The sequence below is a fragment of the Notamacropus eugenii genome, chromosome 3 (genome assembly GCF_028372415.1).
Source record: "Notamacropus eugenii isolate mMacEug1 chromosome 3, mMacEug1.pri_v2, whole genome shotgun sequence".
NCBI classification, from domain to species: Eukaryota; Metazoa; Chordata; class Mammalia; order Diprotodontia; family Macropodidae; genus Notamacropus; species Notamacropus eugenii.
Genome location: NC_092874.1, coordinates 11,331,677 through 11,350,090, shown reverse-complemented (window position 1 = coordinate 11,350,090; position 18,414 = coordinate 11,331,677). Strand labels below are relative to the sequence as shown.

Below are 18,414 nucleotides of genomic sequence, written 5' to 3'. Positions count from 1 at the left end.
ATTCTTTGTCAGGCAATGTACTGGCAGCTAGAGACACAAAACCCATCAATCAACAAACATTCATTAATCATCTCCTATGCAACAGGCTTTGTGCTAGGATCTAAAAAAATAATGCTGACATTAGTAATCAATCCTTGTTATCTCTTGGAATATTGCTAATTTCAGGTGTCATTTATTTCAGCACACATTATACCCAGTTCTTTCTGATTCTTTCTTGAAGTGCTCCCAGTATCCAGGTCTGACACTTCTTATAAACTTTGGACTTCTTTCCTTTCTTGATCCACAGCCATATTTTCCATAGTATTTTTCCTGCACTCCCCACACCTACCTTCAGACTCAGGTCACAGAAGAGAAAAGTGCTGGCAAACATTTTTTAAAAGATTTTGCCCAGGACCACTGCATTCCCTTAGGCTCTCCAATAAATGTTGGCACCTGGTTCCATCATCTTCATAGCAGTTTCCTTGATTTTGCACATAATGAACACAAGAAGATGAGATGATTAAGTGTTCTACAATATGAGACTTTGTGCCTTTGGAAAAACAATGAGACCTATTTTATGAATCTCATTTTGCTGATACTTCTGATGAGACCTTCTTACTTCTTACTATTTACTATTCACATTCCTCACCCATAACTTCTGGTATGAATGTCAACATGGATTTGATTCAGTTCTTTCAGAAGTGAGGTTAACAACAATTCCTTTAGACTTTCAATGGTTAAATTAATGCATGTATATAGTTTTAAAAACTGTAGGACTCTTGGGACTTTTAGCCCCATTTTCTATCACTCCTTCTCTACCATCAATACATTGATAGGAATGAGGTGCACAAGATGGAGGGCTCTTCTATTTTTATATGCTTGATGGTTCATTATAATGAAAAAAATAAGTCATTGTCTAATGGTCAACTTAGTGGCAATTGGTCTTTCTGAATTTCTATGGTCACATCCTTAGAGATAAACATAAAGTCCTGAAGGCAGGTTCAAACAATTAATTACAGAAATATAGGAAGAGATTATTTGGGAAGAGATGGGTAGAAAACATTATGCACAAAAGAGCCATGGGTTTACTGAGACCCATAGGAATCAGAAGTGCGAAATGGTCATTAAAAATGAGTGTGAAGTCAGTTCATATTGATAATACGAGAGTGTCCACACTCAAGAAGTGACCAATGCCCTGTTCAGTCATCTGTGGAATTAATTAGACTCAGTTTTAGACATTCATCGTATTATAGTAGTGACCCTGGTAAGTCAATGTGTGTTCAGAGAAGAGTAAGAGAAATAAGAAGACATTAAGCAATCAGCCATATGAAGACTGATTGAAGGAAATGAGGATGCTTAACCTAAAAAACAGAATACTTGAGATGTAAAAGTTGCCTTCAAACTGTGAGTTTCACATAGTAGAGGGATTAGATTTTTTCTGCTTGGCTCTGGAAGATGGAGTAAGGATCAAGGGGTGGAAATTACAAAAGAGGTAGATATCAACTTAAATTGTTGAAAAAATATGTTATGAACATTGATGGTGGGATAGGAGGTGGAGAGAGAATAGATTGTCTCAGGAAGCAGTGAGTTCATCCTCCTTGGAAATAACAGAAGCAGAGATTTAGAAGTAGATGTTCCTTAGAGGTCAACTAACTAGTTGAAACCCATCATTGTACAGATGAGGAAAGAGAGTCAAAAGAATGGAAAGAATCTGCTCAAAGTTGCACAAGTTGGGAATCACAGAAATGGGAGTTGAACCCAGTTCATCTGATTTAAAATCCAATTATCTTTCCATTTCTAGATAGAATCCATGTTCTGACTATTATTTAGTCTCAATGACCTATGCATTCCATTATAATTTTAGGGTTTTATGATCCTCTGGGGAAATATGAGTTCACACAAGAAAATCCAATCAAATCTCCTTTTGCAGTCTAAATTTCATAATATACATAATATGTTATTTTAGATATAATAATTGATATATGATATATAATATATTACATATAATATGATATATAATGACATTATATATGTATGATACATAATGTGATATGATATTTATATATGATTATGTAATATAATGTACTATAGAAATGCTTACTATTGTTAATATATGTATAATATATATTACCTATTATATATAATATAGTATGTTATATATTAATTCTACATACCATATTAAATTATAGTATCAACCTATAGATATATATTATTATAAGTATATTATCATAATACATGTAGTATATTATAAATATAATATCATATACCATATTAATATATAAGTAAAATATGCAATATATTCTATACTATATTATATATTCCATAATATGATGTATATCAGAGCTGATTAACCTGCAGCCTCAAGGTCACAAGTGGCCCTCTAGGTCCTCAAGAGTGGCCCTTTGTCTGAATCCAAACAAATTCCCTTAATGAAAGGATTTGTTCTATAAAACTTGGACTCAGTCAAAACGCCCCACCCAAGGACCTAGAAGGCCATATGTGTCCTTGAGGCCACAAATTCCCCACCTTGTATATTTTCTAAATGTGTGCATACGTATTATGAGTGCATATTTATGTGCATGTACACATATACGCACACACACAATAGCTAGCATTTTCACAGTGCCACGCACTGTGCTATGCAATTTACAATTATTATTTTATTGAGTCTTCACAACAGTCCTGAGGGGTGAGTTCACTTTACAGTTGAGGAAACTGAGGCAAACAGAGGTTAAGTGACTTGCCTAGGTTCTAACGCTATTAAGATTCTGAGGTCAGATCTGATATCACGTCTTCCTGACCCCAGATTCAACACACTACCCAGCCGACTCATAGTATGTTGCCTTCCTTATAGGATTATTGTGGAGTGATTTTGAGAAAGCATCTATAAAATGCTTTGCATATTTTTAATCACTATATAAGTATATTACTATTATGACTTCCTTCTGTTGATAATAACATCAGTCACTTACATAGTACCCTTGGTTTGCCCCCTTGCTATCTCACTGGGCCTCGCGGTAACTTGGCTACTAGAAGTATTTCATTCTTATTTTTATAGATAAGGAAACTGAGATTCAGAGAAAGTAACTGATTTGTAAGATGCAAAATCAGGTCTTCCTGGAGAGTGATCTGATTTCCATCTGCCATACCATGTTGCCCTCATGATCCAAGGATCATAAATTTCCAGAGGGAAAGGCATGAAGAAGTCACTTGGTGCAGTTGTCACATTCTGCCACTGAGGAAATCTGTCTGGAGATAGGATGTCCTGCCTAAAGTTAGAGACAGAAGGAAGTAGTGGAGCCCAGAGGTGCTTCTGATGACAAGTCTAGCACCTTCCTCCACTGTTCCCTGCTGTTTGTCAAGCTCTTGGTCAGCATCAAATAGCAATTATAGATCTGAGGATGTAAGATAAACCTTGACAGGTCAGACTCCAAAAACCAAAAGCATGATACTAGAAAAGGAAACAAGACAAAGTTTCAGGGGCTTATCTGGGGGCTGCTTTAATTTATGGAGCCCATGACAATGATCCTCATCAAGTGCCTTCCCTGACGTCATGGAGGTGTAACTGGTGTAAACAGCTACGCTGGAGCACAAAATGACAGATGGTTTCTTGGAAAGCTCCAAAACCACCAGCAGTAAGTTGGTTTTCAGAGAGCAGGAGCAGACAAAAGACATTTTGTGATTTCATTGGAGTTACAATTTTTGGAAATCATGATGTTCTTTCAAAGAGTAACATTGGGCTTTATCAGTGAACTTAATCCTTGTTGAGATAACAATGGCAAAGTACTTAGAACAGTGTCTAGCACATAGTGCTATGTAAATGTTAGCTATCATTATTGTTAATGTTATTGTTACATTAAGCCATTACCAGACTGCTTTCATCCCCTCGGCTGACAGGCAGCTAGGGGACATTACCTCCCAAAGAACAGGGCCTGGAATAAGGGAAATCTGAGTTCATCTCTGGCCTCAGATATTTCCTAGCCGTGTGACCCTTAGCATTCACGACCCTTGCCTGCCTCAATTTCCTCATTTGTAAAATGGAACTAATAATAGCTTCTACCTCCCAGTATTGCTGTGAGGATAAAATGAAATACTCTTTGTAATGTAAACTTTAGAGTGCTACTTAAATACTTTGGTACTATTATCATATCATTATTATCTCCCAGTTAGTAACAACTCCTCACAGAGTATTCTGTGTTCCATAAGTCTGAGCGTACTTGCTAGACATTCTTCTGTATCTTATTATCCATGTACATAGCCTACCTTACTATCCAAAAACATCCATGAGTGCAGGCTGGTACCTGACATTACTTACATTTCATTTAACTCCAACTGTATGATTATCTCAATGATCTGTGCCTACTAAGTACTCAATAAATGTTTACGGTAACAAAACCACTTGTGGCTTCTTATGAAGGTGAATATTCCTCAGACTATTGTTGAAATGTAATGTAATAGATGATATTTTGATCATTTGTATTTCCAAGATAAGTGCATTCAAACCCTATCACAATTCACTAGATCTGTCATCTCATTCCCATGAGCACTGTTTCTCTCAGTGTAGCTCTGTCCATACCTTGTCGATACCCTAGTCTATACTTTCCTGTCCTATGTGACTCCCATCTCTGCTACCCTTCATAACATTGCCTGGATACCAATGGAACATGTGAGCTAAGACCTTGGGCTATCCCTGACTCTTGATATTGGGTACCAGTCACACTTCTTTTCTTGTCTCTGATGGCATTCTTTACATCATGCGCTCCCAAACAGTTCCTCATTGGTAAGAGGAATGCAAGAGGGCCTACATGCCCATCCTCCACTCAGTATTGGGTTAAGCACTGAACAAATTATGAGATCATGAAATAAAATATGGAAGCACTCATCTGCCATGAGCAAACTGACTCAACATTCATTTACCGTTTTTTTGCCCTTTGGATGGTACTGACCATTCCTTCTTCAGAGACTGTGGTATTCCATGGACTAGAACCATACATCATTAGGGCAAGAGTGTTTTTAAATGTCTTTGTTTCAGAGAGAAGTCTATGGTCATTAAAAAAACTGAACAATTTCCCAAAGGCAATACAATGTGTTCTCCTCTTGATCAATTCTAGACTTGACTCAGGGATTATCAGCATATCCCCAAGAAATCCATGCTGATGATGGATGAACTCTGTGGTTTAGCTATCCACCCAACTATATGTCATGTTTGGAACAAGAGACCTTCTTTTGCTCCTCTTTTTTGTGTGAAGACAGGCCAAACTCTTTTGAGAGATTAAGGATCTCATTTAGAAAGCTTCTCAATATTCCAAAGGTTGATGCAGTGAGCATGTCAGAGAGAAACAAGACCATCTAATGGAAATTTGCCATCTCCAAGGAATCTTATTTTCCATTTAAATGGAAATTAGTCTTCTTCACCAGATCTCCTCCATAACAGTGGCCAACAACAAGTAAGAATGGAGGGCACACACCCATACTTTATGCTTTATTAGATGTTAATAATTAGGCAATTGAACCAAGTCATCTCTTGTCACTTTTTTCAGGGAATTTTATATAGTTGGGTCATACGCTAAGGACACACCTTATTACAAAAGATTCTTTAACGGACAATGTTACTACAGTCATATCATGTTTTTAAGGAGTCAGCAATCAATAAGGAGAGTTGAATCTTGCAATCTCTACACTTGGGGTAAAATGTTAACTGTCAAGGTCATAGACTGCAGTAGAATTTCATTCATGAAATTCTGCCTGTTCTGTTCTCCTACCTTGTTCTTGAAACTTGCGGAGATTATTCTCATTAAACACATAGACCAAGTAAAGTAAGTGTAAGACTCAGTATTACTGAGATTTTCTCAGTCAACTGCTTTTTAGTAATAATGAGATTGAGGCTTTTTCCCACTTGTTTGGGTCCATTCTTCTTCTAAGCACCTTACTATCACAAAAACAATGGATTCCTAGATGGTGCTATGAAGTTTACAGACACTTAATCCACATGATCTCAAATAATCCTCACAACAGTCCTATGAGATAAGTAGGTATCATTTTACAGAGAAAGAACCTGAGTCACATCAAGGTGAAGAGACTTGCCCGTGACACATGATCAGTCAATCCACAAACATTTATTAAGTGCATACTGTGTGCCAGGAACTGGGTTAAATGTTAGACATGCAACTAGAAAAAGCAAGACATTTTCTGCTCTGAAGGAGCTTACACTCTAATTAGTGAAGACAACACATCATGGAAAGTTAAGCTGCAATGATGATGGAAAGGCCCAGAAGCTAGAAGAGCACTTCAAGATGGCAAAACCTGAGTATGGGAGTAGAGAGTCATCATCAGATCAAAGTACAGTGCCTAGGGGAGGGCAGTGCCAAGGCAGGTGGTCAGGTTTCACTGGCCTCCGTCTTACCCAAAGGATCACAGTCAAATGGTAGGAAGAACCATGATTCTCTCCCCACTTGGTTGTTGTAAGGCATTGGGTCAGAAATAAGAACATTATTGTTTACATAGTTCATAAATTTTCACAAGGAAAAAAATGACCTTTTTACTTTTCATTTTCTTTTCCTAAGAAGCTTCCGAAATCTTTAATAGTAATTTTTGGAGTGCATAGGCTATTTTTCTTATTTTTGCTGTCATTGTTTTGAAGCATATTTACAGATATAGATGATACGTAGGCATTGGATGCAGCATGATTTTAGGTAAGAGACAACCCTTGTTCTCATCAAGCTCATAGCCCATGACTGGAAGGGGAAACAAGCAAAACTGAGGATGATGAGGATGGTGATGATCAGTGATGATGAAGAGGATGATGAAGATGATGACAAAAGACATTGAGCTTGCTCTGTTTTGTTTGAAGTAGAGTAGGAGTAAAGACGAAAGTTTCAGGGAAGTCCATCTAAACTTGAGGGAGGGTGATGGGGGTAAAAATTTAAAAATAATTATTTCCTAAGCATTTGAATTACCCAAGAGTGGTGAGTGTGGGTTACCTGGGGAGAAAATGAGTTTCTCCTCAATGCAGTTCTTTAATTGCAATTACTATTTTTATTTGCTTTACATGCATTTCTGTTTGTTTACCCATGTTCCTTTTATTCTCATTCTGTAGGATTTTAGTTCTTCGAGGGCAGGGTATGTCTTGTTTTTATTATTTTGTCTTACTTTTATCTCTAGAACATAGCAAAGTGCATAGTACACAGTAGGTGTCTAATAAATGCATGTTGAATGAATAATTGAATGAAAACTCTTTAAATAGCATTAATGGGTTGGTATCCCAAAAAGACTTTTTTAATGGAGAAGGACCTATATGTACAAAAATATTTATAGCAGTTCTCTTTAATTGGAAATTAAAGGAATGCCCATTAACTGGGGATAGCCTTTCCTCTCAAATTTCCTTGTATTTACTTTGTGATGATGCACACATGTTGCATCTCTCTACACATTTTAAATTCTTCAAGGACTATTTTTGTTCTTATCATTATTATTTTGTTTCTATATCCTGAACATCTGGCGGAAAACCTAGAATACTTCAAACCTTTAAAATGTTGACTGATTTATTGATTGAATGACTACCTACAAATTATTTATTGGAAGGATTGTAGAGATCTCTCTGGACAGGACAAAATTACTTCTTCCAGCTTTGAAATTCCATAATCCTGTGATTATAGACAACATTGCATCCTTTTGCCCCCCTCCCAATCTCCATTTCTTCTATTCCATACTTGAGCTCAAGGAATATTCACTACGTTAACATTAAATTTAGTAATGAATCACCAAGGAGTTAAAAAAATTGCAAAAAATCATCATCATCATCATCATCACCATCATCACCATCATCATCATCATCATCATCACCACCATCACCATCACCATCATCACCATCACCATCATCATCATCATCATCTTCTTCTTCACCACCACCACCATCATCACCATCACCATCATCACCATCATCACCATTATCATTATCATCCTTGCAGTGGATTTCCAAGCTCAGCATAGATTATTATGTCCTTCTTCCCTTTTTGGGGTCTGCTGGTATGGGGGATGGAGGCTGGTTTTGCCTTCCCAGCTACGCTTCAAGTAAATAACTTGTGAGTGTTTGCACAACTGTCTGTCTGTCAGCGTGCCCTCTCCAAGTCTGCCCTTACTGACGGCGCTTTGCTCCTGGAAGACCATGATCATGTCTGATCCACACTCCTTGGACACACAGACCAGAAGGAGCCACTCCTCTGAGAAAGCTCTTTTTCCTGGGCTAATTCAATTCAATCAAGACTGAAGAAGCACCCACTCTAGGAAAGTCTTCGTGCTTTGATGAGGTTAAAACCCTTACTGGAAATTACCAATAAAGTAAGAAAAAATAATAGGACATGGAAGTAGGACCATACAGTAAGTAAGTCTGCTGAGCCCTAACATAGGCATGACAACTCAGCATTCTCCTCCTGAATGTTTCTGATTTAATAATTTGAGCCAATTCCCTGGCTCCAAAACCTTCCATGGCTCCCTACTGCTTCCAGGATAAGATAAAGCTCCTTTTTCACATTTAAGCTGTCTCCCCAGACTAACTTCAGATTGGCCCTCCATATTCCACCCAAACTGACCTGCTTGCTATTCCCTGGTCATGATGTTCCATCTCCCACTTCTACTCCTTTGAACAGGCTGTTCTCCATACCTGGTGTGCCATCCTTCCTCACCTCTGACTCTTCGAATCCCTAGCTCTGCTTCAGATAAGACCTTTCCTAAGTTCCTTTTGCCCTGCCCCAATCCAACATCTGGCTTGGCTTTCCTTCAGGACCATGAAATTACTGTGTGCATGTGTGTGTGTTTTCATTTGCTTTTCTGTGTCCATGCTATCCCCTCAATAGAAAATTAACTCCTGGAGGATGTAAATTATTTTTTATTTCTGTCTTTGCATCTTCAATGCCTAAGACAGTGTTTGGAAATTTCTAGGCATTTCATGGATTCTCACTAAACTGAATTTTAAATAGGGAAAGTCCACCTTCTTTCTTCTGGCCACCTTATATGTTCACCATTGACAAACCACTTGAGCCACTGGTGTTCATGACGCTCTGATTGTCTTAAAATACGGGACTGAATATAACTGCCATCCAGAGACTTTGGAATTTATCTTGTCCAGTATTCTGGAAGAAAATCTCTCCATCACAAGGGTCAGGAGGAGATGTTGCTCAGAGTTGCAGCTGGCACCTCCCACTGGCTCATCTTCCCACCTTTCCTAATTGTTCCTCAATGACGATAAACAATGACTGGCAACGTCCCCATGAAGGATCTCATCAATTCCCTGAGATGAGCAATTTAGGGAAGAAGATAAAACTGGGTCCCATCATCTACACATAGAGCACATCACAGCTTTGTATGTGGCCACACTTAAACCAGGCAGTTGATTTCCTGCATGTCTTCAGATGGAGGCATAAAGGACTCCTGTGATTGAGGGTGTAACTATCTCTGGTTCATCATGAGTAGAGTAGCCACCCACTGTTACAAGAACTGGCATTTACATACTGATTTAAGGCTGGCAAAATGTTTAACACAGCTTATCTTATTTGAGCCCTCCCAACAGTCCTGTAAGATGCCACAGTTACCCACATTTTTCTTGGGAAGAAACTGAAGCCAAAGGGCACGAAATGTCTTGCCCAACGGCACATCCTGGTCCTCTCCAAGTCTGAAACTCTATCCATTCACAATACTTGAAAAGAATTAATCTTTATTTGATTCCATCAGTTATTTTTTAAAAAAGATAAGTAAATGCAGGTCCTAAAATTATGTCATTGTACAAGTATCATTAGTAATGAACCCCAATCCATTGTTGCATCTTGGCTTGGGAAATCCACGTCCCGTGTACCCCAGAAGCCACGCCCACAGCAACATCATGGATCTGTGTACCAGAGCCCTCCCCCTGCATACGCATGACTCACCTTGAAAGGGCTCAGCTAAAATACCAAATAAAACCTCAGGCTCTGTCAGGTCTGCCGTTTTTATAAATTGTTTAGACTGGAGAAACTGTGGGGCTTGTGCATTGTTCTTTTCAGATGAGGGAGAAAAGAAGTGACCATAAAAGCAAATAACAATAAAGCTCAGTCCTTGTTTGAAGTTGTTTCGTGGAAAAACATCCTCTGGACCATTACTCTCCTCATCAACAATCCCATCCCTGGATGGCCAACCCGCCTGCTATTTACCTTTGCTCTCTCTGGGTGGCATTCTGTGGTTATATATACAACTCAATAATCAGATTTTTTTTAAATGCCTTCAAAAGTGAGTTCCAGAATTGCCTGCCAGATATGTATACACTCTGGGTAATTTTAACCTGGACCATCACTTTCCAATCATCTCTATGTTCAAAAAGAATAAAAAGAAAAGTGGGCATTCAGAGTATGCAGCTCTCCTCAGCAGCCCTCAGGCTTTGATAGAGCCATCAGCCAACCTGGGAAGAGAATTCTTGAGATGGCCACACCTTGGTGTCCATACCGTTGGCCACAGCTCCCCAAGCTCTTGCTGACCGCACCACACTCTCCACAAGCCCCAAATCCAAACACCTCCCTTTCAGCTTCTCCTCTGGATTTCCCACACATAATGTAACCCAGACCTCACCTTCAGCTCTCCTGAGACCACTTTGGAAGCCAGCTCGATGACACAGCCAACAGCCATGCGTGCAGCAGCCGCCGAATGCAGCTCATTCCAAATGGTGTCACTGTCCACCTGAGCAAACAGTCGGGGGGGGGGGGGAGAGAAAGAGAGAGAGAAAGAGAGAGAGGAGAGTCATAGAAGGAGGGAGGGAGAGAACGAAAGGAGGGAGGAAAGAAGAAAAAAAGACAGAGGAGGTGGGCAGGGGAAAGGGAGGGAGAACATAAGAAAAAACAAATCAGTGAGGGAGGGCTGGCAGCTTGACAGCCAGCACACAATAACATTAGTCTTCCGTCCTGGCCAGCTGAAGGGGCCTTCTGGACATGGCTTTGCTTAGACTTTTTCTCTACACTGGCTTCTCCAATGGAAACACATTCCAGTCATGCCTCACTGCTATTCCCTGTTTAGATTTCTCATTACAAATAGCATTACAGAGGCCAGATCTGGCCTCGTTACAGGACCTTAGACACCAGTCCCCCAGTAGAAGACAAGCTGAAAGTTAAGGGCCCTTAGCTATACATAAAAATGGGATTTGCAAGTGGCAGGGGGAAAAAATCTAAATATGTCTCTAGCTGGAGGTTTATGGGAAGCCAAAGACAATTATTGGGAAGGTTCCCCAGTAGCTAGCAATCAGGAGGAAATGGCCATTTCTTTACATGCACTCCAGCCAAATGAAAGGAATGTGCTGTCCTGAGAACCCAGAGTGAGCCCACTTCAAAGGTCAGGACTTCAGAGCCATGGAGCAGACAGACAGACTGATTGCATTCTCTAAGTGGAGGTTGGCGGGATGTGGGCTGGTAGGTGGGTTGCCAGGGCTCACAGGAAACTGGAAATATAGTTGGTTGCCTATTAAAATTCATCCTTGTTCCTATGCCTGAGGACATTATCCAAACAAAGCATGTAGCAATATTTCTTCCAAATTAGGTTTTGCAAAAGTGTTGTTCAATGGACCTCTTTTTTTAGTCATCAAAGAGAAACACCTGCCTAAACCTTGAAAGAGAAAAGAGAAAAGCTTAGAACTCTGAAAAGCATTGGGCACCAAGGAGTGAGTCTGGATACAGCAGGGCTTGTGAAGCTACAAAAAGAAGGCATTTAAACAAGCCATAGAGGAATTTGCATAAAATACAAACATGGAAAGTTTATTGGTATGTGCCGCAGTGAAGGGAGAAGCAAGCCTTCGGTTTTACAATTTCTCAAATTCACGACATCTTTATGACAATGAAAGTGCCTTATAACTAGGAAAACTGCTGTAGGCTCATCAGATTCTAGAAGTCACTGCGATAAATACGAAACCAAAAGTGCAAAACGTAAATGAAGTCAACTACTATGGCACTGAAATGACAGAAGCCACTGCAATGTAACAAAGGCACAAAGTCTGTACACCTTACACACACATACACACACACACACACACACACACACACACACACACCATATACACACTCCTCCTCCCCTTAGCCAAAATAACCTTTCAACCACCAAGAAGGCATTACTATATTAGACTGTGTGAGTAGGTACAGGAATAAAATTTGACAAAAATTTAGCTATCTTGTTGGTCAGAGAAAGATTATTCTTTCTTAATTTTGTGCATCTGGTGAGTCCTCAAGAGGGATGGCCAAAGTTGAAACCAGATGTTTCTATTTCTATTGTCAAGACACCCCTGAAAGAAAATTTTTACTTATGGCCATCTTGTTGGCATCGCACTGGCTTCATCCATCTACTTTCTAGACTTTGTACAACACAGACTCTGCACCTCCATGTGGATAATAGAAGACAGAATCACAGATCTGTCCTCAAGGAGCTTATATTCATTCTTTTAGTGTATCTGTCCCCTACTTGTTGAATGATTGCTAATATAATTAAATATAAATTTTTAAATAGTCAAAAGTTAGGAGACTTTCTTTTTGGTAGCAATGAATTGAAACAAGGTGATATAGATTAGGGTTATTAATTTTGTTTTTTAATTGACCTACAGTACATATATATATATGTTATTAGGCATTAATATGACTCCTGTATAGTTAAATATCACAAGCAAAAATTCATTGGCAGTTTCTGCCAATTAACAACCAGCAATTAAATGTACAATGTGGCTCAGGGGCTGATGAGAGGGGGCCAAGCAGAGCTTGACTATATGTCAGGCATGTAAAGAGCTGGCTGCGTTGGAGGAGCTGTGATTCATGGTCAGGACTGTTGGCTGAATCAAAAATGTGACCGCAGCTTAGGAGGGTACCCACCCTACAAAATGGTTGCTTCTTTTGAAACACGAGAATGGGATTCCTAGCAGTTGAGTACAGGATATTTCTGTCTGCCAAAACCATCGCTTTCACAGTTTCCTTTTCTGCTGTGAGTTAGGAACAGAATTACAACAACGCTATCACAAGGTATCACCAGGGCTGGGCTGACTGAGGGAGTAAGGAAGTATTTCCTGTGTGAACACCCATGGTGGGAGGCCTTCCTGTCTTTTATAAACCTAATGTTCCTTTAGACGTAGGTCCAAGACCTCAAGCCATATTTCTTTTAAGCTTTTTTTCTTTTGGTCCCTCTCCACCTTTCCCTGCATACTCATAGCAAGAAAGCCTAGCATTCAAATGGGCTGCCTCCAATTTAAATGTGTGTCACTATGATTACAACCCCAATGAATCACCTCTCCCCAAACACAGGTCAGCGATGTTCAGCCAAATGAAGCAGTATTGGAAAATGGATGGGGCACTGGACTTGGAATAGGGGAGGCCTTGACTCAAGTCCTGCACTGGACACTTACTAGCTATGAGTCACTGGACAAGTCATGTGATCATTTTGTGCCTCACTTTCCTCATCTGTAAAATGAGGTGGTTTGATTTGATGAACTTGAAGGTCCCTTCCCATTCTAAATCTATGATTCTATGATAGTGGTCAGGAAAATGAGGAAGAGACAAGTCTCCAAAAATCTCAGTGCTTTGGAATGCAGAGATCTCCCAAACCCAAAGGAACCTATATGACCTCAAACAACAGAAACAAATAAAATAATCTCGTCAGAATAATGGTAATTCAGAGTACTTTTGTGTGATGTATAAATGAGGATCATTAGAAGACTAAGGTGGTGAAAAGGAGAGAGAAAGAGGACTGGGCTAGATATTCTTAGGCTTACAGAGAGAGTCTGAGGAAAGGGGACCAAAACTGAAGAGAAAGTTTAAGAATCGGGAAGCCAGCTAGATGAGCTGATGGATGGCACAGCCAGGAGTGAACTTTTGAGAAATCCAACTTAAGAAATTGGACAGTGAGAGTGGCTTAGTAGCTCAGGAAAGTCAGAGGCTAATTCAAGGAACAGTCTGTGAGCCTCAGACAAAGGAGCATATTACTAATATGGCTGCTGGGAAACAGTGTAGGGGGCTGTCAGCTGTAGTTGGAGAGTTTCTGAAGAATGTTACCTGAAAAAACCTTGCTTCCTTAGTAACCAAAAAAGCCAAGAGAAGGGATGTATTTGGGCTGGTGGAGAAGAGAAAAGAAAGGTGGAACTATGAAACGAAATTAGAAATACTGAGGGTTCGTTCAGTGAATTAGCCAAGTCAAGCTGAATCAATCAGCAACGTTGTATAACTAACTGTTCATTCAAAGTCACATTTATTAAATACTTATGGGCAAAACACTGAGCTCAATTCTAGGGGAGAATCCCTGCCACTACAGAGCTTGCAGTCTCTGGGTTCAGTTTTAAGCTATGTGGAAAGCACAATCAAAACTGTCTCAGGAAGACCTGTTCATCATAAACTCAGTCCTTGCTGGAATACTGAATACAGGTGGTGGCAGGGACAGTACCAAGCACTGACAAGAAGAAACTAGATACCTGGGAAATGGCACACAAGTTCACACATACACTCCACTCACTGCCCCTCTTCCCTACCTCCATCCATGTTGGAAAGGGAGGCATACCAGGAAAGAGACCAAGGCATGCTGTCAACATAGGGGAAGATTCTTCCCAAATTTGAGATATTTCCAAGCCTCAGTGGTACACCTGGGTCTTATTTCCCCTTTATGTGTGATCCAGACCACCAAAAAAACACAAAACTGGGCCACCATAAACAAATCCATCAGTCCTGGTAAGAATCATAGCTACAACAAGAACAACCTTTCTCCTTTTTAAACATCCCGGATAGAACTCAAGCCAGTTGCTTGGGTCCTTCTGCTATCCACTATGGCAGTGCTGAAGGCCAGGCTCAGCCATGACCCTACAATTCCAGATATGGCTTGTCACCTGGTGTAGGTTCCACACACTGGTGAATAATCTTTTCACCCTCTCTCTCTGAGGAAGTATGTGCTGTGCTGAACAGTCTGGTGTAACACAGAACCAAGACAAGAGGAAAGAATGATAACAAAGAGGCTTAGAGTAGAGAATCTTTGATCTCTTCTCCCTCTTGCCACCATGTCCAAATCTCCCCTTTCCCTTCACTTCACCCCTTGGATGGTGCCATTAGAAAGTGTTCTCTGAGGAACACCACTAAGCTTTGTTCTCAGGTGAACCTTTCCCAGCTCTCAACAGGTTCATTCCTCACAAACCAGACTCCATCCCCCATCACCCCTCATGTTGGCCATCATCCCACTCCTCTCCTCTCTTCAACATCTTGTAACCTTGTATGTCCTTCAAGGCCCTGCTGAAGGGCTGCCCTCCTCAGGAAGTGCTTCTGGATCCTCCAGCTGCCAACGTTGTCTTCCTCCTCCCCAAATTTTTCCCGTATTTATTTTCATAAATTTTCTATATATACTCATTGATATAAGTGCTGTCTCCTTGAGAAATAGGAGCCCTCTGATAGCAAGGATGATGTCAGTTTGGTCTCTGTATCCCCCCCCCCCCAGAGCTTCTGTCATGGGGTGTAAGTTTGATAAATATGTATTGATTGGTCAGCTGCTGGATGGATCAGGCACAGAGGAACATGCTTAAGTGCACAGACAGAAAAAAGAAGGGGGAAGAACTGAAATGCTTGTAATTATGAAGACTAAACCTGAGGCAGCTAGATGGTTCAATGGAGAGAGCGCTGGACCTGGAGTCAAGAAAAGCTGAGTTCAAATTTGACCTACATACTTACCAACCATGTGACTCCAGGCAAGTCACTTAGTCTCTGCTTGCCACAGGAGAAGAAAATGGTAAGCCACTGCCTTATCTTGGCCAAGAACATCCACGGACAATACAGTCTATGGGGTCATGAAGAGTCAGATACAAGCAATCAACAACAAAATTGGGCCCAGAGAAGATGTGAAAAAAGTTGCTTCCTTGTGTCTAATGGTAGCCATGTCTAAGGCAGGAGGTGGGGGGAAGAAAAAAAATATTTACATGATAAATTATTATGCATTTTAAAAAGCATTTCTAGTTGTACGTAATAGATTTGCAGTTTGTGTATAATCATCTTTTTTATTATTCTACTATATTATGGAAATGGTTGTTTTAATTCATAAAATAAATTAAAATAAAAGTAAAGGACTATGTGTGCAGAAAATCACATTTACAGTCAGACTTGGTTGATGTATTAGTAATTTTACTGAACTGTTTTTTTCCTCCTCTTTCTTTCCTAGCATGAAGGCTCTTCTAGATCAGGAGAATGGGAGGGATATGTTTGAAATTAATGTTATAGAAAAATAAATATGTGAATAATTGATTTTTTTCATTGAACAGACATAAATTCTACCCTTTCACACCTTCCATTTTTCATGTAAGTCAATACCCTATGCCTGCAATATACACCCCCCTGCCACGTCCACCTATTGAAATACACCCACTCTTCCAGGGTTGGGTCAGCTAAGGATCCAATGCCTTCTGTATTTTCCTTACCTTCCTGCTCCATCCTGCCCCTCACTCTGCTCCCTGCCCATGAATCATAATCACTCTCTTTCAGATTTTGGAATCCTATTTGGAATCAATTTCAAATCAAAATTTGTACTTCCTCTCCACATGAATTCTATGGTCACTTTCACTGGTTTTGTGTATATGTGTATACAAATATATGTGTATATATGTATATATGTATATATACATAAAAATATGTATACATATATATGTGTATATGTGTCTACAAAGCCTCTCTATGACAGTGCAATCTCCTTGAAGGAAGGGACCAAGCTTTCAACTCAATAAATAATGATTAGGCAGACATAACAAAGAGCACTGTCTTCAGCAGCCTAGGCTCCTAGAGCTTGAGCCTGAAGAGGCCTTCGAGGTCATTCTACTCAACTCTCCTCTTTTCCAAATGAGGAAATAGAGACTCCAGAGATTGTGACTTGCCCAAAGACACTCAGCTAATAATGGGAATATCTGGAATCTGAACCCATGTCCTTTTACTCAGCCCAACGTGGTTGGTTGTTCAGTTGTTTAGTTAGGTCTGACTCTTCATGACCCACACTGTTCATAGGGTTTTCTTGGCAGAGATATTGGAGTGGTTGGCCATTTCCTTCTCCAGTTCATTTTACAGATGAGGAACCTGAGGCAAACAGGGTTAAATGATTTGCCCAGGGTCACACAGCGAGGAACTATCTGAGGCTAGAATTGAACTTAGGTCTTCCTGACTCCAGGCTTTATCAGCTGAGCCACCTAGCTGTCTCATAGGTACAATGACAGAAAAATGGCATCGTCATTATCCTCAAGAAGCTTAAATTCTATTCAAGGAGAAAAGATACGGATTTTTTGAGAAAATGCAAGGTAGTTGGAGAATAGAGAGCCTGTGCCCAGCACAGGATCAGGGAGGTAGGCACTTAAGTACCTGGTGAATTGAAATGAATAGAATTGAACTGATATGTGCATCTTCCAACACTGGGCACAGATACTTGTTGACTTCCAATGGTGATTTTATGCCCCTAAATTTCAAATCCAGGAATTCCTACATCAGGGGCCTAGAACCAGGACTGTATCCAACTTTTGGGGCCGACACTGTTCACTTAAGTGTAAGTAGCAACTGCCCATGTAACCAACAGGTCCAGTCCTTCTGAACCTCTGTGCTACACACTGACCCCTTCTCATTCTCTCTTGAACTGACTAGGATTGAATATATCTCAACCCTCTTTGGGTGCTCAGAAACTTGGCATCTTAAGGAGATAAATATTAAGACATTCCCTGGGATGTGCTGACAAATGTCAATCCACATCACACACTTGGGAGCAAGTGTTCCTTCTCAGAAGGACATTGGACCAGGAGGGAAAGCAGAGAAGTTCCCAAAGTCTTGGCAAGCCTCCCACCGCCTGCTTTCTTTTCTGCGGTACATCAAAGACTCGGAATCCTCCGTGATAATGGCAGGAGCTCAAGGAAAAGGCCAATCAGAAAGCTCCCGGTGTCAGACACATATGGATTGAGTTCCATCAGTTTCCTGAATGAACCTTGGACTTTAACCGGCTTCTACTGGCACATCTATAGCCACTCAGATCCTGAGAGGGAGAAGTAAGCAAAGGCTGCAGATGCTACGAATTAAGTTACCTGTCTCCAAATTGGATGTGAAGATATTTTAAAGCACAGAGAGTGACTTTGAAGGAAAAGAGCTTAGGCCTGGACTTCAAATCCTGGAGCTTAAATGTAGTAAATATACAGCTTATAGAAAAATACTCAGGATTTAAAGGTAATACAATGATTCAACATGCTTTACTAAGTACCTACTATATGCAAATATAAGAGAATGTGGTATAATGGTTAGAACTCAACTCTTGGTGTCAGGAAGAAATAATTTAAAAATCTTGTCTTGGACATGTACTAAGTGTTGTGCTGAGCAGTCTTTACTCCAGAAAACTCTCTAAAACTATAAGTTCCAGATGAAATGCTGATCTGCTTGGTTGGAGGAAATTCTCACACTGGAAGTA

General features: G+C 40.1%; 1 protein-coding gene across 16 annotated transcripts in view; it reads right to left on the bottom strand.

Moving 5' to 3' along the window:
• Positions 1 to 18,414, bottom strand: part of HDAC9 (histone deacetylase 9) — an 885,788-nt gene that overhangs the window by 227,737 nt on the left and 639,637 nt on the right. For all 16 annotated transcript variants that reach the window (XM_072650844.1, XM_072650846.1, XM_072650845.1 and 13 more), the window contains one exon: positions 10,573 to 10,680. In XM_072650844.1, the coding sequence (XP_072506945.1) occupies positions 10,573 to 10,680 (108 nt within the window). The remainder of the gene's footprint in view (positions 1 to 10,572; positions 10,681 to 18,414) is intronic.